This window comes from Equus przewalskii, chromosome 24 (assembly GCF_037783145.1).
Source record: "Equus przewalskii isolate Varuska chromosome 24, EquPr2, whole genome shotgun sequence".
NCBI lineage: Eukaryota > Metazoa > Chordata > Mammalia > Perissodactyla > Equidae > Equus > Equus przewalskii.
Genome location: NC_091854.1, coordinates 20,123,419 through 20,147,797, shown reverse-complemented (window position 1 = coordinate 20,147,797; position 24,379 = coordinate 20,123,419). Strand labels below are relative to the sequence as shown.

General features: G+C 34.0%; 2 protein-coding genes across 38 annotated transcripts in view; one reads left to right on the top strand and one right to left on the bottom strand.

The window, feature by feature from the left end:
• NEXN (nexilin F-actin binding protein) overlaps window positions 1-18,850 on the top strand; it is a 43,681-nt gene extending 24,831 nt beyond the window's left edge. For 7 of the 15 annotated variants that reach the window (XM_070591960.1, XM_070591964.1, XM_070591957.1 and 4 more), the window contains 9 exons: window positions 1,929-1,970; window positions 3,169-3,366; window positions 3,467-3,643; window positions 5,289-5,477; window positions 9,085-9,282; window positions 11,881-12,102; window positions 16,916-17,101; window positions 17,376-17,733; window positions 17,828-18,850. In XM_070591960.1, coding sequence (XP_070448061.1) covers window positions 1,929-1,970; window positions 3,169-3,366; window positions 3,467-3,643; window positions 5,289-5,477; window positions 9,085-9,282; window positions 11,881-12,102; window positions 16,916-17,101; window positions 17,376-17,733; window positions 17,828-17,841 — 1,584 coding nt within the window. In that variant the 3' untranslated portion in view covers window positions 17,842-18,850. Of the gene's footprint in view, window positions 1-1,928; window positions 1,971-3,168; window positions 3,367-3,466; window positions 3,644-5,288; window positions 5,478-9,084; window positions 9,283-11,880; window positions 12,103-16,915; window positions 17,102-17,375 lie in introns of all 15 variants that reach the window. The other 8 variants (XM_070591962.1, XM_070591966.1, XM_070591959.1 and 5 more) reach the window with 3 other exon arrangements.
• A 41-nt stretch (window positions 18,851-18,891) lies between these two features.
• FUBP1 (far upstream element binding protein 1) overlaps window positions 18,892-24,379 on the bottom strand; it is a 34,217-nt gene continuing 28,729 nt past the window's right edge. For 4 of the 23 annotated variants that reach the window (XM_008519004.2, XM_008519005.2, XM_008519008.2 and 1 more), the window contains 3 exons: window positions 24,244-24,303; window positions 24,018-24,163; window positions 23,274-23,775 (listed from right to left, as the gene is read on the bottom strand). In XM_008519004.2, coding sequence (XP_008517226.1) covers window positions 23,734-23,775; window positions 24,018-24,163; window positions 24,244-24,303 — 248 coding nt within the window. In that variant the 3' untranslated portion in view covers window positions 23,274-23,733. Of the gene's footprint in view, window positions 20,492-20,525; window positions 22,421-23,273; window positions 23,776-24,017; window positions 24,164-24,243; window positions 24,304-24,379 lie in introns of those variants that run through there. The other 19 variants (XM_008519006.2, XM_070591973.1, XM_070591978.1 and 16 more) reach the window with 9 other exon arrangements.

The following is a 24,379-nucleotide window of genomic DNA, read 5'->3' as shown; positions in this document are numbered from 1 at the left end:
ATTGGTGGGGGATTGGGGTGTTGAAAAAAAGGGAAGAAAAGGAAGTTGATTTGTGAAGGAGTTTTCTTTCCATAAATCAAAAGATATAGTTGAGAAGCAGCTCTTCAGTGGTAGCTTCTGAAAGCCAACGCTATGCCTAAACTGAATATCTCAGTTCTCTGTGGATATACTGACACCATAGTCACTTAAATGAACTCATCTTTTTCCTTGTTTGTTGAAACCCAATGAAAAAAATTCTATCTTTTGTTGTTTTGGTAATAATTTAAAATAAGCAAAGAAGAAAGCAAAAAAAAACAAAAAAAAACCTCTCCAAGTACAGGGTACTGTCTTACCATAAGCTAATCAAAATCTGAGAAAGCTGTAGCAGCAAGAAAAAGAAATTTGAGATTAAGAAATTTAGAATTTCTCTTCCCTATACTCTCAATGTCTGGCTTCTCATCATATAACCTAGAACCTTTTATTGAGAGATTAATGTGATTTGTAGAGGAATTGTTAGCATGCTTTTGAAAGGACATAATTTTGTAATTATTTTATTATAGATCCATTAAAGTTTTTCTTAGTATAATGCATCATTCAATAAAACCTTCACCATTTACACAGCAAATCAGTGTAATAAATAATTCTGTAACAAAGCAAATTATTCTGAACAAAACTACTAAAAACAAACTATTAAAATATTAAGTAGAGGCCAGCCCTGGTGGCCTAGTGGTTGAGTTGGTGTGCTCCGCTTCAGTGGCCCGGGGTTTCTTTCCCAGGCATGGACCTACACCACTTGTCTATCAGTGCCCATGCTGTGGCAGTGGCTCACATACAAAAAATAGAGGAAGATTGGCAACAGATGTTAGCTCAGGGCCAATCTTCCTCAAAAACAACAATTAAGTAGATTATTTTTAATGAATGATTTGTTCAGAATAATTTATTTTTCAAGAAATTTGGTATCTTAGTAAAATGTATTATTTCTTCCTTGACAGAGAATATAGAAAAGTGGGGTGATGAAAGAATAGGAACTGACCCAGTCCAGTTCCTAGTATAAGACAAGGTGCAACACAATTTCCTTAGACAGTGTGAGGAACAAACTACTTCCAGACTCTTTCGTTGGTGTTAAAAATCAAATTAAAACAATAAACAATCTGAATTTTTACTTCCTAACTTTTCCCATTTTCCTATTGCTTATGTTCCCTCTTTCTGAACTCTCAAACATTGCATTATTTAAATCATTTATCTTCTCTCATTTCTCAGTTTGTTACGTACATTAATTAGCCTGCCCCTCAAATTAATCTAATGATATTTCTTATGAGAAATGGCCAAAAGCTCCCTCCTTTTGAATGAGGCCCTTTCCTACCTAGATCTAGTCAAAATATAGGGTACACAATTTTGAATGTCAGAATTATTTTCCCTTCTAAACGAGCCATGTGAAAGCCTACTCCTTTGACCACACTTTATTATTGTCAGTTATATTTTTGCCATGTATTTATATTGTAAAATATAGTCATGATGATGATTTGATTACTAATGACAGGTTTTCCTTTTGTTAGGCAGAGACAGAGAATGGAGAAATGTTTCTGTATCTCAGTTTATATTACTAATTTAATTAACAATTGCTGCTTTTGTAAGCTTACAGCCAGGTCATAAGAGTTTGGTCCATTATTCAAATTCCAGAATTACAAAGGTAGGCTTTATTTTAATTTTTTCTTAATATGTTGTTCCCTAGATATTGATGTTGATATCAAAATGCAAAAACTAATATAAGGTTTAATCTCCATTTAAAAGGACATAATTGGCTAATTTGGAGGAATATTAAAATATTTCAAAAATTATAAATTTGAAAATTTACCATAAGCACAACTAAACTACTTTTCAGTTGTATGTTTAAAAACAAAAAGCAGAAATCCAATGTAATGTAATGATATGAAATTCTCATTCAATAGATTGAGGACATAAACAATACGGGAACTGAATCAGCATCAGAGGTAAATGGACATTTCCTTTAATGAAACGTTCACCTAAAACTATCTGATTCACAAATAATCTATTAAAAAATTAAAAGTTTTTATTCTTTTTATTATAAATATAGCAACAACAACAAAAAGGATGAAAATATTTTGCAAAAGCAAGATCATACTTTTGCTCTTTCAAACACTATAGCTTAGTGTTTTTAAAGAAAAGTATGTTTTTGCTTTCATGGTTAAATTAGAGACGCAAATCTGAGTTTGAGATACTCTGCCAAGACTATATAGTTCTTGAACTTTTACTAATAGTTGAGATTGTTGAAAGCTAACATTTTAAAAGGGCAGTTTTCTTTTCATCATTTGTCTTCTTTCCTCAGAGTTCCTGGTGGTTTGTTTCGGTTATTACATACTGTTAGAGAGTGCAGTATCTGTTACCGTGAAGGAATGTTCAACAACCACAAAAATTTTAGTTTTCCCTTTTTAACTAACAGAGAAAGTTATAAATCAATCAATTTGATGGTGTGCCTAAAATTTCAGCCACATAAATTGGAAGCAATTTTATTTTAGGAGCATGTGTTACAAATTATAGCTTCTCTTTATTTTTGAAAAAAGTTCAGAGGCAACAATGGATTATGTAATGGAACTAATTAAAATGCACTTTAAAAACAACAAATTTGAGACTATTTTAATAGGCTCAAATGCCAAATCATTTTATAATATAAATGTTTTATAAGTCACTTGAAAATACTGTTTTTTTCCCCTCTCACTAAATACTAATTTTATTAACTATTTAAAAACTCGCATGGAGAGAAAAATCATATGGAGACACTGTTTTGTGTGTTTAAACTGAATCCAGTCACCATCAAATTGGTTTAGAGTACACTCACATGCACATTACCTTTTGTGGGATTAGTGCACGGATAGCTAAATTCAGATAATATCATGCAGTTTTATCCAAACAGCTGTATTAACGTCATCTTCTAGGAACGAAGAGGCTCCTTGAACCTTGTCAGCAATGGATTTCAATAAGATTAACTCATAATGTAGAGGGAACTCAGAGAAAGAGCTATTTAATAGAAATCTGTAAAAAAATATAAATTTTTCTTCTTCATAACACTGATGGCAATGTAATGAAATTCACCAATGATGGAGGTAAAGTCTTGTGAAACCTGAATTTTAATTAGGGGGAAATATGCTAATTATCTATTTTGTAAATTAGGAAGGAGATGAGTCACTGCTTGTAACAGTGGTACCTAGCAAATCACACAAAGCATCTGGAAAAATAAAAAAGAATTTCGAGGATCTAGAAAAAGAACGAGAAGAAAAAGAAAGGGTCAGATATGAAGAGGATAAAAGAATAAGATATGAAGAACAACGACGATCTCTCAAGGAAGCAAAGTGTCTTTCGTTGGTCATGGTAATTTTTTTTTTTGTCAGGGAGCAAATCAAAGCAGTTAAGTTGGTTAGCAGCATTTCCCTTTATGATTAACAGATGGGTTTTCATAATGTTTTCTTAGGATGATGAACTGGAAAGTGAGGCTAAAAAAGAATCACTTTCTCCTGGAAAATTGAAACTAACTTTTGAAGAATTGGAAAGACAAAGACAAGAAAACCGGAGGAAGCAAGCTGAAGAGGAAGCAAGACAACGTTTAGAAGAAGAGAAGCGTGCTTTTGAAGAAGCAAGGCGGCAAATGGTAAAACAAACATGTATATATAATGTTTATCTATATAATGACATAATTTATAATTTAATAAATGATATATATATACTTTATATAATAGTATATAAATGTTATATATAAAACATTTAATATTAGGGAAGGTAGCTGGCTTTAGATAAGGTTCAATCCTATAAATTCAAGGAGATTTTCTATATAAAAGGGTCTGATTTTGAAACTGTATACATATTGAACATATAAGATTCATTTATATTATTTTCTAGTTTCCATCTGGGGACATTTATCTAATATGCTTTAAATTTTTATTTTTATAAATTGTTGTAAATATGCAAAATAATTACTCAATGAACTTGGTTTCTCTTCCTCTGTTAGTTCAGACTGCAGTGTATTTAAACACAGGGTGCAGCACATTTTCAAGTCTAATCATAAGTGTACACTCAGTTTCAGTCCAGTTTTGCAAATGTTTGAACATATCAAAGTTAGTTTGCTATGGAATATGCAGTTTGCCATACTAAGTATGTACGTATGTGTGTGTCTGTATATATTATATGTGTATATATGTATATAGCGTAGTGTATATAGTGTAGTGGTTAAGAGTATGGATTTTGGAACCACACTGCCTGGATTCAGATATCTACCACTTGGTAAGTGTGTCACCATGAACAAATTATTTAACCTATATCTTAGTTTCTTCATTTGTAAAATGGTGAAAATAATTGTGCCTACTTCTTAAATTGTTAAATGAGTTAATACAGAAAGCAGTTGAAGTAGTGTCTGGCATATAATAAGTGCTTTAAAGTTTTTACTATTATTATTAATAAATTTATCAATAAAAATAAAATTTAAATAACAGATTCCAAATCTCATTATAAGAAGTTAAAAATGGAACAGCTATAATTTTTTAAAGCTCTCAGAATTTCTTGACCAACTTTTATTAATGATGTTCTAAAAACTATATCTTCAAAATTTCAACTTTCTAGATATTTGTTTGAAAATGTTATTAGTTTTGGGTAATTACAGTTGCATAATACCTACACATTTTAGATATCACTGGTGGTTAATTTAATGAAAAGATAAAGAAAAATCATTAGTTAATCTAATCATTTCAATGAATAATATTAAATTAGAATTTTAACTATAAAACCATAAAATTTGAATTTTATATAAAAGACTTCCAGATAATCTTTTATCTGATTAGTATAAGGAAAAGTACCATAGTTCATAGTAAAAAATCCATGAAAATTACAAAAGGAGAACTTTATTTTATTACCAAAGAGATTCTGTTTAGGTATACTTGAACCTCAATTTAAGTATACACACACACACACACACACGTGTTTTATGTTTGTTCTGGGAGAGTTAATATTTAATAGAACTCTTAAATGATGCCTTAAAAAATTTTAAACACTCTATCTTATCTATTTAAAAATTTGACTTGCTTGAAAAATTTTATTTAACTTGAGTACATCTTTATTTGGAATTTCTCCAAATTTGAGTATTTTATCATATAAGACATTATAAAGGAAGGTGATTTTGGTCAAGTATATTAAGGGCAAAGAAACATTCCTGTATGAGGTGGCTGATTGGTGCTTTTTGATTGATAATTCATTCCTGTCTTTGATGAATCTCAATTCTTAGTAATGAGTTGTTTCTTGGTTAGGTAAATGAGGAGGGGGAAAACCAAGAGACAGAAAAAATTTTTAAAGGGTACCGCCCTGGTAAACTCAAACTCAGTTTTGAAGAAATAGAAAGACAAAGGAGAGAAGATGAAAAAAGGAAAGCAGAAGAAGAAGCCAGAAGAAGAATAGAGGAAGAAAAGAAGGCATTTGCTGAAGCAAGGAGAAGCATGGTAAGACAGAACGTACCTGAAAAATGCCACTAGGATTCAACATTTTAGAATATGTTAAGAGAAATCATTAAACTTTGGGGAATACTCTATTATTTCTGGAATTTGAGCCAAGAGTAGGGATGGCAGGTAAGTTTTAAAGCCTCCTATGGTATGCGCCCAGTCAGTTAAAGGTGTTCACTTCAGTGTAGTGTTGAGAAGGTTCTGATTAAATTGCTGTGCCTGGCATAGGGGATTGAATATTCTCTTCCTTCTCTGGGAAGGCATGTTTCCCAGAACTAAGTACCTAAGCAGGGAGTTTCCTACGCCCACCTTTCCTTCCCTCCTCTCCATTCTCCTCTCCCTTCACACATTTCCTCCTGCCTTCCCTCATTCCTTCCTTTCCTTCCTTCTTTCTTTCTTTTCAATTTCCATCCCATCTGGTATATATTAAATGGCCAAAGCCATTTAATCACAATTATTTAACTCTCCAAAATGGTCACCCATCACTTCTGGATATTATTACCCAACTTCTCTCTGCCACAAATTTTTATTTCTTTTTTCTTTTTTTCTTTTTTTTTTTTTAAAGATTTTATTTTTCCCCCTTTTTCTCCCCAAAGCCCCCCGGTACATAGTTGTGTATTCTTCGTTGTGGGTTCTTCTAGTTGTGGCATGTGGGACGCTGCCTCAGCGTGGTCTGATGAGCAGTGCCATGTCCGCGCCCAGGATTCGAACTGACGAAACACTGGGCCGCCTGCAGCGGAGCGCGCGAACTTAACCACTCGGCCACGGGGCCAGCCCAACACAAATTTTTTATTTCTTATACTATTTTAATGTTTGTAAAATGTACCGCTATCTGACAAACTTTATTTTCAAGCAAGTTGACATATGAATGCTGCATCCCCTTCTTGACACATTCTAATTGGCTTCAGTGATGTGACCTGGCTTTCTTCCTAAGTCTGGGTGAGTTTCAGACACATTTATCCACGTGTTTATTTGGCTTCATCACTCACCCAGATGCTTAAATCACAAACTTGGGAGCCTTCAACACTTCCACCTTCTCATTCATGCCTCACATCAAATCATTCACTAAGTCTGATTTGTTCTACCTCCTAAATCACTCTAAAAATCTGTCAGTTTTTCCCCATTTCCCACTGCCACTATTAATCAAGGTCACTGTTACCCCTTGTCTCAGGCCAACTCCTAATTAACTTGCTTTCTTGTCTATAATCCATTCTTCTCTGTAAAGCCAGGAGTGATCTTTCTTTCTTTCTTTTTAAAGTAAATCTGATTACTTTACTATTTTGCTTAAAAATTTTCTACTTCCCTTAAGCAAAAATCCAAAAACATGGTTTTTTTTTTGGTGAGGAATATTTGCCCTGAGCATCTATGCCAATCTTCCTCTATTTTCTATGTGGGTCACAGCCACAGCATGGCCACTGATGAGTGGTGTAGGCCCATGCCTGAGAACTGAACCTGGGCCACTGAAGCAGAGTGTGCTGAACTTAACCACTAGGCACCAGGGATGGCCCCAAAAATTACAAAAACTTTTTTTTTGGTGAGGAAGATTGGCCCTGAGCTAACTTATGTTTATTGTCAATCTTCCTCTTTTTGCTTGAGGAAAGCCAACCCTGAGCTAACATCTGTGCCAGTCTTCCTCCATTTTGTATGTGGGATAGCTCAACAGCATGACTAGTGAGTGGGGTAGGTCCACGCCTGGGATCCGAACCTGAGAACCCAAGCCACTGAAGCAGAGCTTGAAGAACTTTAACTACGTGGCTGTACTAGAAATGCATTCTAGTATAACAAACTTCCTATAAATGTGTGTCGAATAAGTAATATTAAAACTATCCTATGTGTAATATGAGGTAATCCTTGATTACAAATGGCTTCTAGAAACCCTACAAACATTGTGAAAACACTTAATTTTTGGAGAATAAACAAGGTTCAGAAGTGGTAGACAAGAAGTAGCTGTGAAGATCAGGAGGTCTAATTCTGGGGGCCGATTTTTAGACCCAAACTGCCTTTTTACCATGATTCACTAATGGAAAAAGTGCAGGGCAGGAAAACTGCATTAAACCACAACACTAGTTTCCTAGAGACATTTCTGTATCAGGAAAGAGAAACTTCTTTTTTCATTTATGTTGTTTTCTTGTCCAGGGCCAAGTATTGTAACTTCATATTATAGCTCAGTAACTCATATATTAATAAAAAGAATTTTTTTGGTACTTTTTGGATTGTAAGACCATATAAACATTGTTTCTGAGTTGAACTGGTTCTGTGGTAGAGCTTTCATATATAAAACTTGGAGTGAATAAATGATAACCCTGTGCCTCTCTCTTTCTCCTATGTCTATTTCAGCCACAGGGTTACAATTCAGGCCAGAAGTTTATGTATATACTTTCAGGGGATAGAAAAACAGAATTAGGTAATTGATTTTTGTGGTAAAATATATTCCAAGTCAACGGTTTAAAAGCAAAGTTTCTATTTTTAATCTAGAGATTGCCTGTATGTATAGAGGGAATGATAATGTAATAATAAAACTGCCATCTGGTAGCATACTGTAGTGTCAGGCACAATACTAAGTACTCCCAAACTTTATTTAATTCTCATGACAACTCTATGAAAGTTGTCGCAGACAAAGAAACTCAGACTTGGAGAAGCTAGCTAACTTGTCCACAGTCACAACTAATTGGCAGCTAGACATGTAATTCATGAAATTACAAAAAGTAGGCTAAATCATTATCTATAATTTTATTAGACTTTTCAAGTTTTGACTCCCCCCTTTGCCATTAGCATTTGTGTTGACTTTGGACAAGTTACTTTTCAGTGCTTCATTTCCCTCATCTATAAAATGGGGATATTAATAATAGTATTACAGGATTAAATAAGTTAATACATATAAAGTGCTTAGAATGGTACCTGGAAGCTCTAAGTAAGTATTAACTATTATTATTTATTTTTAATTAGCCTGACAATAAATAAATCAGTATAATAAAATCATAGCATCAAGAGTGATATTTTTTGCCTGATTATGAAGGGATCATGATGGGTTATCTAATTCATTCAGACAAAACCATGATTTAACAGAAATGGTTGATTTTAATTGCCAGAATGGGGATTCATTTTAATCTAAAAAGTGTTCTCGATATTAGGAAATCTTACTGTCTAATTCAAATTACTGATAGTATAAAGTCAGTATTTCTTTGTGTTCATTGGAATGGAGAAAAGATGGTCAGCATTTCTCTGTAACTAGAAAATACCTTAATCTTATATATATATATTTTTTTTTTCCTGAGGAAGATTAGCCCTGAGCTAACATCTCTGCCAATCTTCCTCTATTTTTTATGTGGGTCACCACCACAACATGGCTGACAAGTGGTCTAGGTCCATGCCTGGGATCTGAACCTGTGAACCTAGGCTACCAAAGTGGAGTGTGCCAAACTTAATCTTATATTTTCTAATAATTCTTACCTTGTTTATTGTTTTATACTTTAGAAGAGAATTTAGGTCTCCTGGTTTTAGTTCATTGCAAAACTTTTATATCTAAGTAATCACAGTTTCTACAAGTGATATCCCTTTTTAGTATGGATAATTCTGGCAAGAGTGGTAAAAGAATTATTTTAAATAGGTAGTAGATGATGACTCCCCAGAGATGTATAAAACAATCTCTCAAGAATCTCTTACACCTGGAAAACTGGAAATTAACTTTGAAGAATTATTAAAACAAAAAATGGAAGAAGAAAAACGACGAACAGAGGAGGTACGGAAGCATAAGCTAGAGATGGAAAAACAGGAGTTTGAACAACTGAGACAAGAAATGGGACAGGTAAAATCTTAATATCCATTTATATTCCACAAGTATTTATTAATCTAAGTATTTTACATGTATTACCTTACAATCACTTTCTAAGTATTTTTATTCACATAAAGTATACTCAATGAGGCACTTGGTACAAGTTTCAGCATAGTTAGTTGTACTTTCTAGGCTGTGTAACACTACTCCTTCCTTGCTAGTTTAAAAAATATGTAAGATTGCAAGTGACTGAGATATTACTATAATACCTTAAGTAGGTATTTCTTCTATATACCTCACATTTGTGTTTACACTATGTTTACGTTATGATTGAGAACTGTTGTTCTAAAGTACTCAATATACTCATTTATACTTATTTTCCTTGAAACAAACAGAATTAAATTGATAAATTTAACCAAAATAAGATAAAACTAGAGTAGTACCATGGATACTAATAGGAACATCAGTTTGGCAAGTCTTTGAATCAATTTATTTTACTAAATTATTCTGAGATACAACTTTGATGCTGTTAAATATTTTAGTATGATTTCTCTAGTACTGAAATGAATTAAACACATACACACACACCACACACAAATATAGACTGTCTGTACAGGGCCAGCTTCAGGAACATCAACTTGTGCCCTCACAGGATCCTATGTTCAGAACGGCCGCACTTAGGGTTTAATGCTCTGAGGCTGCCATTTTGAAATTTTTAATAATTTTATCTTTGAATTTGTGTGTTGTAAGTGAAAGCTGATTGGACAATGGAGCATGCACTAGAGTCTTGGAGCCTTGGCTCACCTTCTGCTATGTCCTTGCTTCCCCACAGTGGGTTCTCAGCAAGCCTCTTCCACCTTCTGATGTGCCAAGGCCTGTCTAACCTTCTCTTTCCCGCCCCTGGACGCTGCTGCCCTCTATCTGGATGGCCAACTAGTTGTGTAGGTGGGAGAGGGAGTGGGCCAGCATCAGCATCCTACCCTAACCCTCAGCCTCTGGCGCAGGGGCCTGGCAGGGTCGGGCATCAGTGCACAGCCCTGTGACTTGGGGCCAAGTGAGCAGTGGCTGTCCCAGCCTTGGACTGGCAGTGACATGGCATTTTTGGCAGGCGACTTGGTGGGGCTCCCTTGCCAACTCCTTATCTAGGAACTGAGTGGGTTTCTATGCAGAGGTTACAGTCTCTTAGAAGTTGTCTCTTTTTCAAGAGTTGGGGCAGTGGGCCTGTGGGGATATTTACTTCCTTGCCCTAGGCGACCAAGAGACTATAAATGCTGTATAAGTATATGGTAATAATAAAATATCATGAATATGCTGTAGGAAAATAATTCAAAGTCTAGCCTCAAAATTAAAAAAAATGTAATAGAGTTTATTTTATAAAGGAAGCTGAAAATGAATTATCTGTCTAGAAAAACTAACTTCTAAATTAGAATATATTTTAGTATGCTACTGAGATGTAATCTAACTAATATACCGCAGTGTGTAACTGTCAGACATTCTGGTGCTATTGAGTGACTTACCTCACTATGTCTGGGCGTTTTCAAGCAAGTAGCAAGCCAATCCCAAGATCACCTAGACTGTAGTCAATTAGTTCGATCATTGATTTTCATCACAGTGATTTGGGAACCACTGTAACACAATGTATATCATAAATTTGTTACTTTCTGGTATTTTAGGAATTGCCACATAGACCAAAAATTGGAGGTAGTATAAAGGAATGTTTTCTTTTCTTCCCCTTCGTGGAATCAAGAAATTAAGCCTCATGTCACATCATCCACTGTGATTCCCCCTTACCCCAATTTTTTCTCCCTCTGCCTAGAACTCTAGGTCTTCTCCAGAAGTATACCAGGAATAATTGCAATATTTTACACTCCATATAGTGCGATTAGGGTTTGGTGTAAGAAGTATACAAAGAACTAGTAATGACAGATTGTGAAAAGGCAAGGGAAAAGGAACCTGAATAAAAAGTATTCAAGAAAAAATAGTATAAAGAATGGGAGCCCAGTTTTGGTTGACTCCTTTCCTATCTTTCTTGGCAGAATATAAAATTGACATTACAAGTGATATGTAGCAAAATGACTGTATCTGTAGAAATGCTTAATTCAGTTAATTTGAGTAGTAAGAGTTGTATTTAACTTTATTAGACTATCATCAAAGACAGGAGGAATTTTAGAAATACTCTGGCTATATACAGAGATGAAAAAATTACATCCAGCATTAAGTGACCAGGCAAAAGGCCACACATTGTCAGTCAAAACTAGAACTTGTATCTGCCTCCTAGCCCAGTGTTCTTTCAATTACATTTCTTCACCTTCCCCTAAACAAAGATCTTCCTACAACTCCTAGTAAAAGCTAATCTTGACATTGATATTTTAGTTTGAGCAGGTTATAATGGAACATTCAGTGAGGTTTTGAGCCACATTCTCTAATGAAATGATATTTTAAATGAAATGTTATCTAAGTCTTAAATTTGTAGCACTACTTTTAATTAGTAAATTAAGGTATTGTGTTTAGGGAGATTTTTTTAACCTTAATTTTTGGCTTCAAATAAGAAATGGTGAACACTTTTTGGATGGGTTACTGTGCAAACTGGTTCTTGGTATTTAATATATAAAAATCTTAAATTTTTTGAAGGAAGAGGAAGAAAATGAAACCTTTGAGCTGAGCAGGGAATATGAAGAATTAATCAAATTGAAAAGAAGTGGCTCTATTCAAGCTAAAAATCTAAAAAGCAAGTTTGAAAAAATTGGACAATTGTCTGAAAAAGAAATACAGAAAAAGATAGAAGAAGAACGAGCAAGAAGAAGAGCGATTGACCTTGAAATTAAAGAGCGGGAAGCAGAAAACTTTCATGAGGTATACTATATTTAACTTAGTTGTGGTGTACAGTAATGATAATGAACTCAGAAATAACATTGACTTATTTTAAAGTTTTGGTACTTACAGTTAACCCTAGGTATATATTATAATCTGGAAACTAAATAGCAAAAGCACATTAAAATCTTAAGAGACTTTAAAAGATTTCCCCACTCTAGCATTATTTCAAAATGACTTTTATCAGAATTAAAGCCTATAGTGAACATCAAATGGTTCACTCTAGAAAAATAGTTCAAAAGTATTTATTGGCATTAGTTTCAGTTTGAATCAGTAGAACCAGTGTATATTCGAGGTAAACTCGAGATTATTCTTTGTATAATTCAGAGATTATTATACTTTCTTATTTAAAGATGAGGCCAACAAAGCCTATATGATCTGCTCAAAGTCATGCCAATAATTCAATGGCAGAGCCAAAATCAGAATTCAGATGACATGACTTTGAAGTACCTCCATATGTAAAATAAGGAGGCAATTACTAGATGACTTGTAATGTCCCTTCCAGCTTAAAGACTACTTCTGTGATTATCAATACTGGTTTAAATAGGATCTGGAAAATTTTTTTTTCTGCCAGAATTACCATTTAATAATATTTAACAGCATTTAACCTATATTCTTCTAAAAATGCATTTTCATCAAATATTCAACTAGTAAAAACAGGTGTGGGAAGTTGGGAGGGCCTTCAGAGGATACTGTGAATAAAAAGATACAATGAAGAAATTATGTGCAAATTCTCTGGACTATAAGCAATTCACTATTATTGAGGAAAGCAGAGTGCAAGATCAGCAAAAGATAATGATGAAGATGCAAACACACGTGAGATGACCATGGGTCTTAAATGCCATGCATAGAAGGAATTTTTAAAACGTGGGCTGATATTAACAAATAGTCTTCTTTATAGCTAGACCATGCTGAAGCTAAAGATGGTTTTAGATTCATGCATTAAAAAATTATTTGAATGCCTACTAAGTTCTAGGGATTGTTCTGAACACTGGGAGTACATTGGTGAATAAACCTGCAGCCCTTGCTCATGTAGTGTTTAGAATCTAACTTGGGGGGTGTGTGGAAAACAATTATTGGGTAGTAAATAAAAGCTATGGGGATTAACAAAGCAGGGCAAGGGAAATAGAGAGTATGTGGTACTATTTTGTACAGGGTGGTCAGAGAGGGCCTGATTGATTAGGATTTGAACCAGGGCTGGAATGGAGAGGACAGATAAATATGTAGGATACAAAACTGGCAAGACTTGGGGATGGTGGTGGAGAGGAAGAGAGGGAGAGGAAGTGATCAAAGTACCTGGTACACATGAACATAAGGCAATATGGGAATAAAGGAGTTAGGAAGGAAAAGAGGTCACAAGCTATTTTAGACAAATAGACATGCTGTGGAACATCCAGATATCCATCAATCAAATTGATATGCATCTGAACTTTGTGCAACACTAAAACATAAGGACCTAGTGCCTGGGCTAGTTGTAGATACACCACTTTGTCATTGCTAAAAGCAAACACCATGGCTGTTTTTCACATCTTCTATGTTGTGGCCTGTATTAAGTTTTGGGTACATAAAAGTGCATATAATAGGCCATCAGCCTAATGAGATGAAAATAATTATAATTGTTATAAGTGCTAAAATAGGAGTTATATATTTAGTGTTTACTGGATCAAATAGGGCAGAGTCAATATTCCTAGGAGAGGTTTAACAGGGCTGAGAAAATGAAATTTAAGCTATGAAGGTTGAATAGAAGTTGCAGTTAAAGAGGGGAAGCATTCCAGATTGGAGGGATAATGTGAGTCAACACAAAGGTAAACATTTATCTGGGGAGTGGCAAATAGGTTCAAAGGCAAGGTTCATAGAATAATGGGTGATAGAATAAAAAGCTGGGAAAGTAGGTTGTGGCTAGCTGATGAGGGCATTTTTAACTTTGCAGGGCCCATGATCGGGGAAGAAGGTTTAAGTTTTAGAACAGAGTGATAAAACGTTTGTTTATAAAAGAATTCTGGGATCCTGGAGGATGAACTGGAAGACAGGCACAAGGGCATGAAGTTGGAATCAAGGGAGAAAAATGAACCCAAATTTAACAAAACTCAGTAACAGGTTGTTTATGGAGAGGTGGTTGCTGAGCCTAACATTATTTCAAGATTACCAGGGAAACTAGATGATGCCACAGAGAATTCAGGTCTGGAGAGGTGGGGTGAATCAATTGTTTTGGCCATGTGAAGTTTGAGCTATATGTGGATAAGGGAAAGGCAGTCTCAAACATAAGTGCAGAGCTCAGGTGAGAGGCAGGAGCTAGATTGTAACTTTTTTAGATACTATTTCAAAGTATAGAAGCAAAGCCATTCTTAGAGTTTAATAGTTCGAAGGTGAATGATACAACCCCGGAGAACACCAACATTTAATGTATAGATGGCCATAGATCAGTTGATTCTTTAGAGATAAATGGATCACAGAAGGCAAAGAAAGGTTCAATCAGTACGCACTTGCTTCTTTTTTTTTGTTAAAGGTAGAGAAACCTCAGAGCAGTCATACCTAGCTCTACAAAATATGTAGGTAAGATGATAATAAAAGAAATGAGGTAGGTCAACTCTTGTTGTATTGCTATTACTGGCTCTCTTTTGTATAAAAGGATATGAGATTAGGACATGGCTTATCTCCTGTAACCCCTGAGAATGTCCTGAATGGAGTTTCCTGTGAAGAATGTTGACATCCCTCCTATCATATCCCTCTAGAGGGTCATTGAGATTTCCTTTGAAAACTTGTGTTGGCACAATTTTTGGTATTGAGTGCAATCAACTTCCAGAGTAGGACCCCGCCCCCCCCCCATTCCCATTTGACCATGTCCGGTTCCCTCCTTTAGAAAATGTCAATGTTGAAGAGGTCTTCTGTTTATATTCCAGATATCTTTCAAGGCCTAACTCATTCATGCAACCTTTCCTAATCAAAGAATTCCACCCCAGCTCCTTAGCCCTTAACCTGTATCACTCATTTGGTACTTCTTAAATCACTTAATTGTCTTATAGTGTTTGACTTTCTAAAGTTAGATTTTCCAGTAAGGTGTATGCCAAAACCATTCCTTATGCTCCCTTTTATCTCAAATTCACTACCCAATTGTGCTGCTTTTATTATTCATGTGCTGGGGAAATCAATTCCCTATCTAAGAATGCACCTAGAGAACAAAAATCATTCCCTTTAACACGACTCTTAGTAGATTCATTTCCCAGAAACATTTTTAACCTTGTTTTTCAGAGATTCAAGAAAAGGCAAAATTATAGTTAACAACTGACTGTTCATAAACTTTCTCCCAGTTAGCTTATGAGGAATTTTACTTACCGAATTTATTTTCTAAAGGCAGGTTTAAGATAGCTAAATAACAGTTATGAATTTGCACAAGCGTTTACTCTAAAATCCACAAGGCAACTTATTAACTGGGAGGGATTCAGTCAGAATAGCAGTTATTAAACCTGCTGAAATATCCTATCTTGAAGATTCATTTGGTTAAGCAAAGAATAAAATTGACTGTATAGTGTGAACAGAGAGGTCCTTTTCTCATGTAAGCCTCAGATAAACCTGAGATAAAACTGCAGTAAGCAAACTATTGTTTAACATTTACTTTTTAGTCTTTTAAGTATAATAAAGCAATCATATTGCTGATTAGCAATAACTGTAGTCAGGCATTATGTTTATCAACTGAAGGTAAATAATGGCACAAATAGAATTCACCCATTAGGTATCTGGTTGTGTCTCATGTTCTAGGATTTTCCAACATAAAATGAAAAATCTGATTCAGGAGAACCAGAAAAACTACCCAACTTACTCTAACTCCTCGTTCTACATCCATGAACCAAGATTTTCTTATATAGGCAATTGTTTTACAGCTTGTTTCAAAATTTTCTTTATTCAGTTGGATGTGGTACCCTGAAGCAATTTCCTCATAGTACTGTGAAATATAAATGGTAACATTTCCAGATAGACGCACAAAAACCTAAGCAGCTTAGAAACCAAGAGTCAACTACAACTAGAGTACTTGAGAAACCATGAATTAACTGTACCGTCCTCTACAAAAACTGTTCTCAAAGGCCAGAGTGACCTCATCAGCACCAAATTGGTTTTATAGACTCAACACTTTGACAGTTGAAACTGCTCTTAAATTACTCATTTATTTCCAATGGCTTCCAACTTTCATCCCTAAATAGATGACTTGCAATCATACTTTACCTCAGTGACTTCCCCAAGTTCCAGCCATTGCCTCTTTCGACACTTGTCTTTCCATTTTTTCCACCTACACACTCTTCTCTGCCATTTGACCATCAATAAATTGTTGGATGGAATTCATCTCAAAGACAGTTGTCAACTAAGAAGGGTGAGGAAGAAAATCATGAAGTGGGAAATAAAACAGAAATTGCATTCTCTGTATGATGTAGTAGGGTGAAGATATGGGGACTCTTGCGAGGAGGAGTATGTTAACAATTGTCACAATGTATAGTATCCCTACCCTTTTCTGTTATTCAGCACTATCAACCAGGCACTGAGAGCTGGTTGGGCAAATAAATACACTGGGACTCGTGATATTGTGTGATCTTTACACTGGGAAAAAGGGATTCCAATTGTTAAGAGAATGTCTTTTCTCTTTAGCTTTCCCAAATTGAGGGATAGCGGAAATCTCCATGTCTGCAGTGTAGCACAAAATACGCTCACTAAACATGTTAATTATTTTGTGCCTGTAAATGACACCTTTAGTTCTGGTTGGTTTTTAGAAAACAAGCAATTCTTATCCTTGGCCCACTTCTTAAAGGAAGAAGATGTTGATATCAAGCCTGCAAAAAAAAGTGAGGCTCCGTTTACTCATAAAGTAAATATGAAAGCTAGATTTGAACGAATGGCTAAGGCAAGAGAAGAAGAAGAACAAAGAAGAATTGAAGAACAAAAGTTGCTACGCATGCAATTTGAGCAAAAGGAGATTGATGCAGCACTACAAAAGGTATGGGGCTTATATATCCTTTATTTTCCAAAGATGCTCTCTTAAAAATCATGCAGTTTTATATGAGGAGGGATAAAAAACAAAAACAAAAAACATTTTAATAGCTTTCAAGTCACTGGAATGTGTTGTAAAGTACACTTTGTAGTAAGCATACTTACATATTCTTTACTTTAGAAAAAATCAAAACACATTTGCTTTCAATTCTATGACTAACTCACTGTCCTGAAAATGCTATAGTATAAGTGCCAACTTGAATGCATTTATTTTAATTTAGAAAAGAGAAGAGGAGGAAGAAGAAGAGAGTAGCATCATGAATGGCACCACTATTGAAGATGAAGAGCAAACCAGATCAGGAGCTCCGTGGTTCAAAAAGCCTCTAAAAAACACATCGGTTGTAGACAGTGAGCCAGTTAGATTTACTGTTAAAGTAACAGGAGAACCCAAACCAGAAATTACCTGGTGGTTTGAAGGAGAAATACTGCAGGATGGAGAAGACTATCAATATATTGAAAGAGGAGAAACTTACTGCCTTTATTTACCAGAAACTTTCCCAGAAGATGAAGGAGAGTATATGTGTAAAGCGGTCAACAATAAAGGGTCTGCCGCTAGTACCTGTATTCTTACCATTGAAAGTAAGAATTAATCACTTTTTAGTGTAGAACTTTTATTCTATTTAAAATTTTTTCCTCTAAAAAAAAAATCACTTTTCTTCTTCTCTTTTTTTAGCTGACGACTACTAGCTCCCCTTCCCTCTCCCTGGAACTTTCTCTCTCTCTCTCTCTCCGACTTTCTTACTACATCCATCTTTCTGTGGCGGGGCCAAAAAAGGAAACCAGAAGTGCCACTGTGTTGACTTCTTATTCCTTTTCATAAGTCTTCAAACACAAGCTCATCTAAAGAATGATACCTTCTTCCTTTCCAAATGAGCACCAGATTCATCGCCATATTATGCAGTAGAAGCTAATGTGTATTTAATGGGGGAAAGTGGGAAATTCATTCAATTATTCTATCAGAACCTATTACAAAGGCTGTGTATTTCCCGTAAATTCAAAGTAATTATATTAAAAAATCACAAATAGAACACATTATTTTGCATGAAAGATTAACATTTATGAGCTATTTACACCTAAAAATAGTATGAAATAGCTGAGACAATGAATTTGGAACCAATATTGATTTGAGTGGGCTTTTTTCCTTAGTAGTACGTCATTTTGGTGTTGTAGTTTCAGTCTTTCTGAACCAGACATACGAGGGGGGAGGGGTGTCATTCCTTTTATAGGAAAGGGGGAACATGGAGAAAAACAAAAAACAATTAAATGAGACTTTTAAGGAACTGCCAGAGAAAATTTGATGGAAACCACTGCCTACAGAATTCTGAGTGTTGAGAATATTAAACATGTACTTCTCAAATGAGTGTAATACACATTCAAACTTATAAAGAAAATTTATGTGGTGACCTTGCCTGAAAAATTATATTTTAATGAGAAAACGTTGTATTAATAATTCATGCAGAAGAAAACAGTTTCAACATAATCAAGAATTTCAAGATCTAAGAGGATTTAGGAAATCTAAGAGATTTAGGGGAAAAACAGCACAATCTTCAATTTTAAATTCTGGTCTTTAAAATGAGTTTGTAAATAATTAGCTACCATGTTCTATTATCAAGTTGTTTTATATTTTAATTTTCTGGAAGACAACTTTATTTTACAATGTAAATCCGTAATAAAGTAACTTCTGTATTAAAAAAAAGTCTGTCAGTGTTTTTTAAAAAAGACAAAACACTCCCTTAATAATATGCATCAACGTACATTTATTTTTTTATTGAGGAAACCATAATCAATACAAAATTACAGCAATCATGTGCCCTTTTACATACAATGTCATTAAAGCAAACTCTAAACCACAGTTTGTAAAGTATTCAATTTACCTCAAGTCCAAGCTGCATCTCCCTAAGACACTGTTCCCATCACAGTAGCCATTTTAAGCCAATCTTCTTTTTACACACGGGTAGTTTCTGTAGAGAACACTTTTCTCAGGACGAAAATGCATCGAGCATGCATAAGAAAAAATATATATATATATGCGCAAATACATTTAAGAGTTTCTATAGGGGTATCACTGAAGAAAATAAAACCCTGGGATTTATTTGCTTCGTAAAAGCACCAATTTAAAAAATCCCTCAGAAGTTTATACTGTGGCAAGAAAACTCAAGTGACTAAACAAAAAATAAGGTTATTTTCAGAGTCAAAATTATCTTTAAGTATTGTTAAAATACATTTTAAAATGAGGCAGAATTTTCAGAAAATAAAAATAAGACATCCTCATTGATTAGTAATTTCAACATCCTTATTCTAGACAAAAGATAACTTTGCAGGTGGAACTGGTTCTCCTGGCAGAGCATTCAAACAAATGAAATGTTATCACTTCTGAATATATTCCTATTTCCCTCTTAAGGTACTCTGCTACTCCTACCCAAACCGACCCTTATGAATTAACTACCAAGGTATTTGTCTAAGGATATATTTTACAATGTTTATAAACAACTAGTATTAAATCATTAGTTTTAGTATTAAAACCATTTTCATTAATTAAAAATAAAAGTATACTTCTCATTTCTAAAAGAAACATCAAACCATAAGAATTCCAAGTATCACCACACTAAGATATCTTAAAAAACAAAACAAAAACAAAACACATTGTCAAGTTTTTTAAGTGCTAAATAAAATAAATCAGTTCAATTTCAATCTAAACATTGTTTCTACCACTCCTAACATCCACTGCATTCAAATCAACTGGCTCACCTTTTCTGCTTTCCATTTATTTCAAGGTTAAGATTAGCGCCATATAAAAAATGCTTGCAGTATCAGTGAAGGCTTATGGTAATGAACAAAAAGATTTTCATGAGATAGAAACAATGCCCCAATATCTATTAGCATTCATTTATATTTTCTTTTATAAAAATGCAAACTACAACTAACCAAAACTTGACAAGCTCTTAAAGTTCAAAGAGCTCTTTTTATATTATCAATCATAACATACCTATCATTGACTATTAAAACACGCATATGCACACACATAAATGTGGTGCAGTAACTACATAACTTATGAAATTTAACAGTTCATTGAACATTTAAGATCAAGTGAATAGCACTTTAAAATGAAAAGTGATAAAAAAGCAGGTACATTACACCCTATACCATATTATGTATGGGAATACATTTCATATTTCTCAATTATGATTTGCCAATTTTACCTTCTACATTGAGCCCTTCTACGGTCCATGCTCATCGGCTCACCAATGGCATACACTCAAAGGATTCCTCTTTATGGGTAACTATCTCAGGACCTGATTTTATGAGCTATGATTTGGTGCTTGCAGCATCTTCAGCACTGTGTGTGAAAATGAAGGCAGTATTTTTGAATATTTTTCTTTGTTGTAGAGATAAGCAGGAGTTTTAAAAGGATCAGCACATTTTAGAAATCGAATAAACAAAACTGATACGATGCTGCTCTAATACATTCATCTTAACTCAAAATATGTACCAGTTAAAATCATCTATAAGAACACACAAACATTTTAAACTGGCAAAAAATAAAGTAAGTGCAGCGTCAGTTATTAAAGTATTATAAATCAGAAAAATATTGGTTGCTATACAGATTATGAAAGGTTATTTGCTATACAGTTAACATTTCACTAATGCACATGCCTTTTATGAAAACATACTGCCAGTATTCCTTACATTTTTTCCTTTTTCAGTGTATATAAGTTATGAAAACTGAATTGGCTAAAAAAAAAAAAAAAAGTAATAAAACTCTAACCCATAACGTCCCTACTGAATTACTATAGTTCAAGAATAAGAAAAAATAAAGACTCCATAGCTTTGGAGGACAAAGAAAATATCCTGTCAATCATAAACAGATTGTGAAGGCTGTTGAAGTTTCTGACCAAGTGATTTCCTAAATCTTGAAAACTATGTAACTGTCCTTTAATTTTTAACAATTCTTCTATATTTGGGAAAAGATTACAAAAAGTTTGGATGTAGTTCAATTACAGCAGCAATCTACTCATCATTTCTTTTTTCTTGTTTTAATAAAAAAAATTAAAGTAAAAAACATTACCCAGAAATGTAAACAGTTGTTTGAACAACTTACAGACTTTCCACTGAAATGGTAGCATAAATAACAGAATACATTTTGGGGAAGCAGTAGCAGATTGCTTTTGAATACACAACCACAAAAACCTCACAGGGACAACATTAATGTACTGAAATATTATTTATATATGTCCTTAGGTTGTGCTTACCTGTTGCTTTTTGCAGCAGAACCTAAGGTGGAAGGTCTGGGAAGGCACTGTGAAGTATAAATAATTGCACTGTTTGCAATTAATAAAGATTTTAAACCTTAAATGAATCAAAATCAACAGCCTCCAATTTGTGAGTTATGATACTGACTCCAACTGAACTATTTCTTCAGTTTAATTAATAAATGCACCACTTTCCTAAAAGGTCATCTATAAAACAGTATCATGCAAAATACTGAAATTGTTCATGTCAATACCCTACTCTTAAAGATAACAGATAACTCCTTAACTATTAAACTTCAAACTAGAACTACATATCCATATCTAAAAAAGGGTAAGGGAAGTCACTCTAGGTTCTATAAAACAATCAAAACATTTCAAAATATCTACAATGAACTGTACTGCTACCCTATAGGTTATCTCAACATTTATGTCCTTGTACATCTTCCTTTATAGTATATTCAGAACACAAAATGGTGCTCCCCACCAATGAAAGAATACATATTTATGAAATGGTGTTAAAACTGCTACATTGCTTAATATTTGCAAACTGAAAATCACTTCTGTCTGATACATTTCAAGTCTTTCATGTTAATATATAAGATATGCATATTTTACACTGAAAAACAATATATTTTAGGAGCACCAATGAGTAATACTATTCAACTTTGTTAAAGATCAGTTTTCTTTAGCTATAGCTAAAGCATATCAAAAATACTTACCCATTAAGCTCACTTAAAAAAAAATACAGACCTATGTATTATATTCTATGTTAAATTAAGAAGCAGTTATGGTTTTCCAAGATGTCAGCACTGTATTCCAGCATAATATTCACACAAAGTACGGCATTTACATTATGTGGAACATTGACAAAAAGACACTGTTGCAGTTCATCAATTTGTCATTCTGATGTACTTACAGTGCAATGCTCCTTGAAGGAACACAATCAAGGATGATACACAGCACAGTCCTCCTCACCCCTACAGAGCTAGTTCTATACTGGCTGGATCAAACCTGCACTTCAACAGACAATGGCAAGACAGACTGTATTTGCATGGAGTCTAATATATTAATATGCAAAGAGCCAACAAATATGCAAAGAGTAAAACAAAGGATTTCAACAAAATATCAAAACTTCAGCATGAGTGTTATAGAGAATAAAATGATTTCAAGTACATAAAAAATTTAAGTTGATTCAATGATTGGACTTGTGCATTTACAAAACAAAGCTTATCTATACTGCAAAAAGAGAAAAAAAAGCTTGAACATTTTCATACCCCAATAATGTTTCAATGGCAGATGCACTGTAACTATACTTTTGCATACTATTCACTTTTCTACCCTAAATTTAGAAAGAAACACACTAATATTGTATACATTGAAAGAGTTGCTTTAACATGAGAAAACTGTTCTTATTAGACTACTCATATTCACTATCCGAAAACTGTTTAAAATTAGTTATGCTGAAACAGTCTTGGAAATCAAGTAATTATCAAATTAAGAACAGAAAGGTTAACTGTTATAGCAGCAGTACAGGTCTGAAACAGTGGTCATGTATAAAAGGAAATTTCACTGTTAATGCAATGGAAGTATGCCAAAAGATCATTGTACACACATGCAGTTTTTAATCAAACAGAAGGAAAAAAAATGAAGATATCAGGATTACTTGTGCTGAAACAGCCAAATACAATAAATGGAAAAGATCCTCCAATCTACTACTATACTGCAAGGGGGAAAAAACATGCCAGTGTTTAAAAACTCAATTAATATTTCACGGGGAAAGCTTATATATTTGTGTATATGTATCTTAATTTATCATTGCTAAGAAATTATGAATCCTTTAAATACCCACATATCCAACTTACCGACACAGGAGGTTTCATATCATTTATTGTAAAGCACAAAACAGGCATTTTAAAAGTGAAAGTATACATTGAAAAAGTACATTTATATCACAAAGCATTGACCACATAATAATTGCAAATACATTTGCTGGAATGTGTACATCTACACTAAATACTAAAAACAAACCAATTTTCATTTCTACACAGAAATATTAACCTCCTATCAGTAGTGATAGATATTTTGTACATATTCAAAAAAAAAAAACACTATTTTAAACCAAAAACAAAATTAAGATCTTCATCAAGTCGTCTGCATCCATATATTTAACAAAGGTTTTTTTCCCCCACACAATGAAGCAAATACTGTATTGTCCACTTCTTATTATTGGCCCTGTGCAGAAGAGATACATAAGAAATACACAAAAAGTTAAAGAAAATCCTTTAAATGGAGCTAACTCAGGAGTGAATCCTTTAAGAAAGAAAACTGGTTAATATAAATGGTGGTGGCTTCTTGCATGATTTGCAAATCCCTGGGGGAAAAAAATTTATTTTTAAAATCAAAGGCATTGTAGAAATATTCAGCACTCAGATGCCAGAAAAGCATTATAAAAAAACAAACAAAAAAACCCAAACAATACACCACAGTACTTCATTTAGTTATACTTTGCCAGATAAAATTAAAAAGGCAAACATAATCCCAAACACACAAAACGGTAAACATGCAGAAAACATGACTGGAGTGGAAATCAACACATTAGTAAATTTATTATACCTGAGGTGCTGGAGGATGCTGTGGCATTCCCTGGGGACTTGTCTGGGCATAGTAGGCTGCTTGCTGTCTATAGTACTCAGCCCAGGCTGCACTATAATCTGGCTGACCACCTGGTGGAGCACCAGTAGGAGCAGGGACTGCTTGACCTTTGAGAAAACAGAATAACTTTGTTGCTGTAACCACAATTAAAAGCCCCAAAGAATCTCATTTCTAATAAAAACAATACCTTGCTTCTTGTAATATTCCTCCCAAGCCTTTGAATAATCTTGTGTCTGCCCTTGTTGACCTAAAAAAAACCCCCTAAATTTTAATACAAAATTATATCCACTGTAAGTACAGGTTATAAAGACAAAAGCACAGAG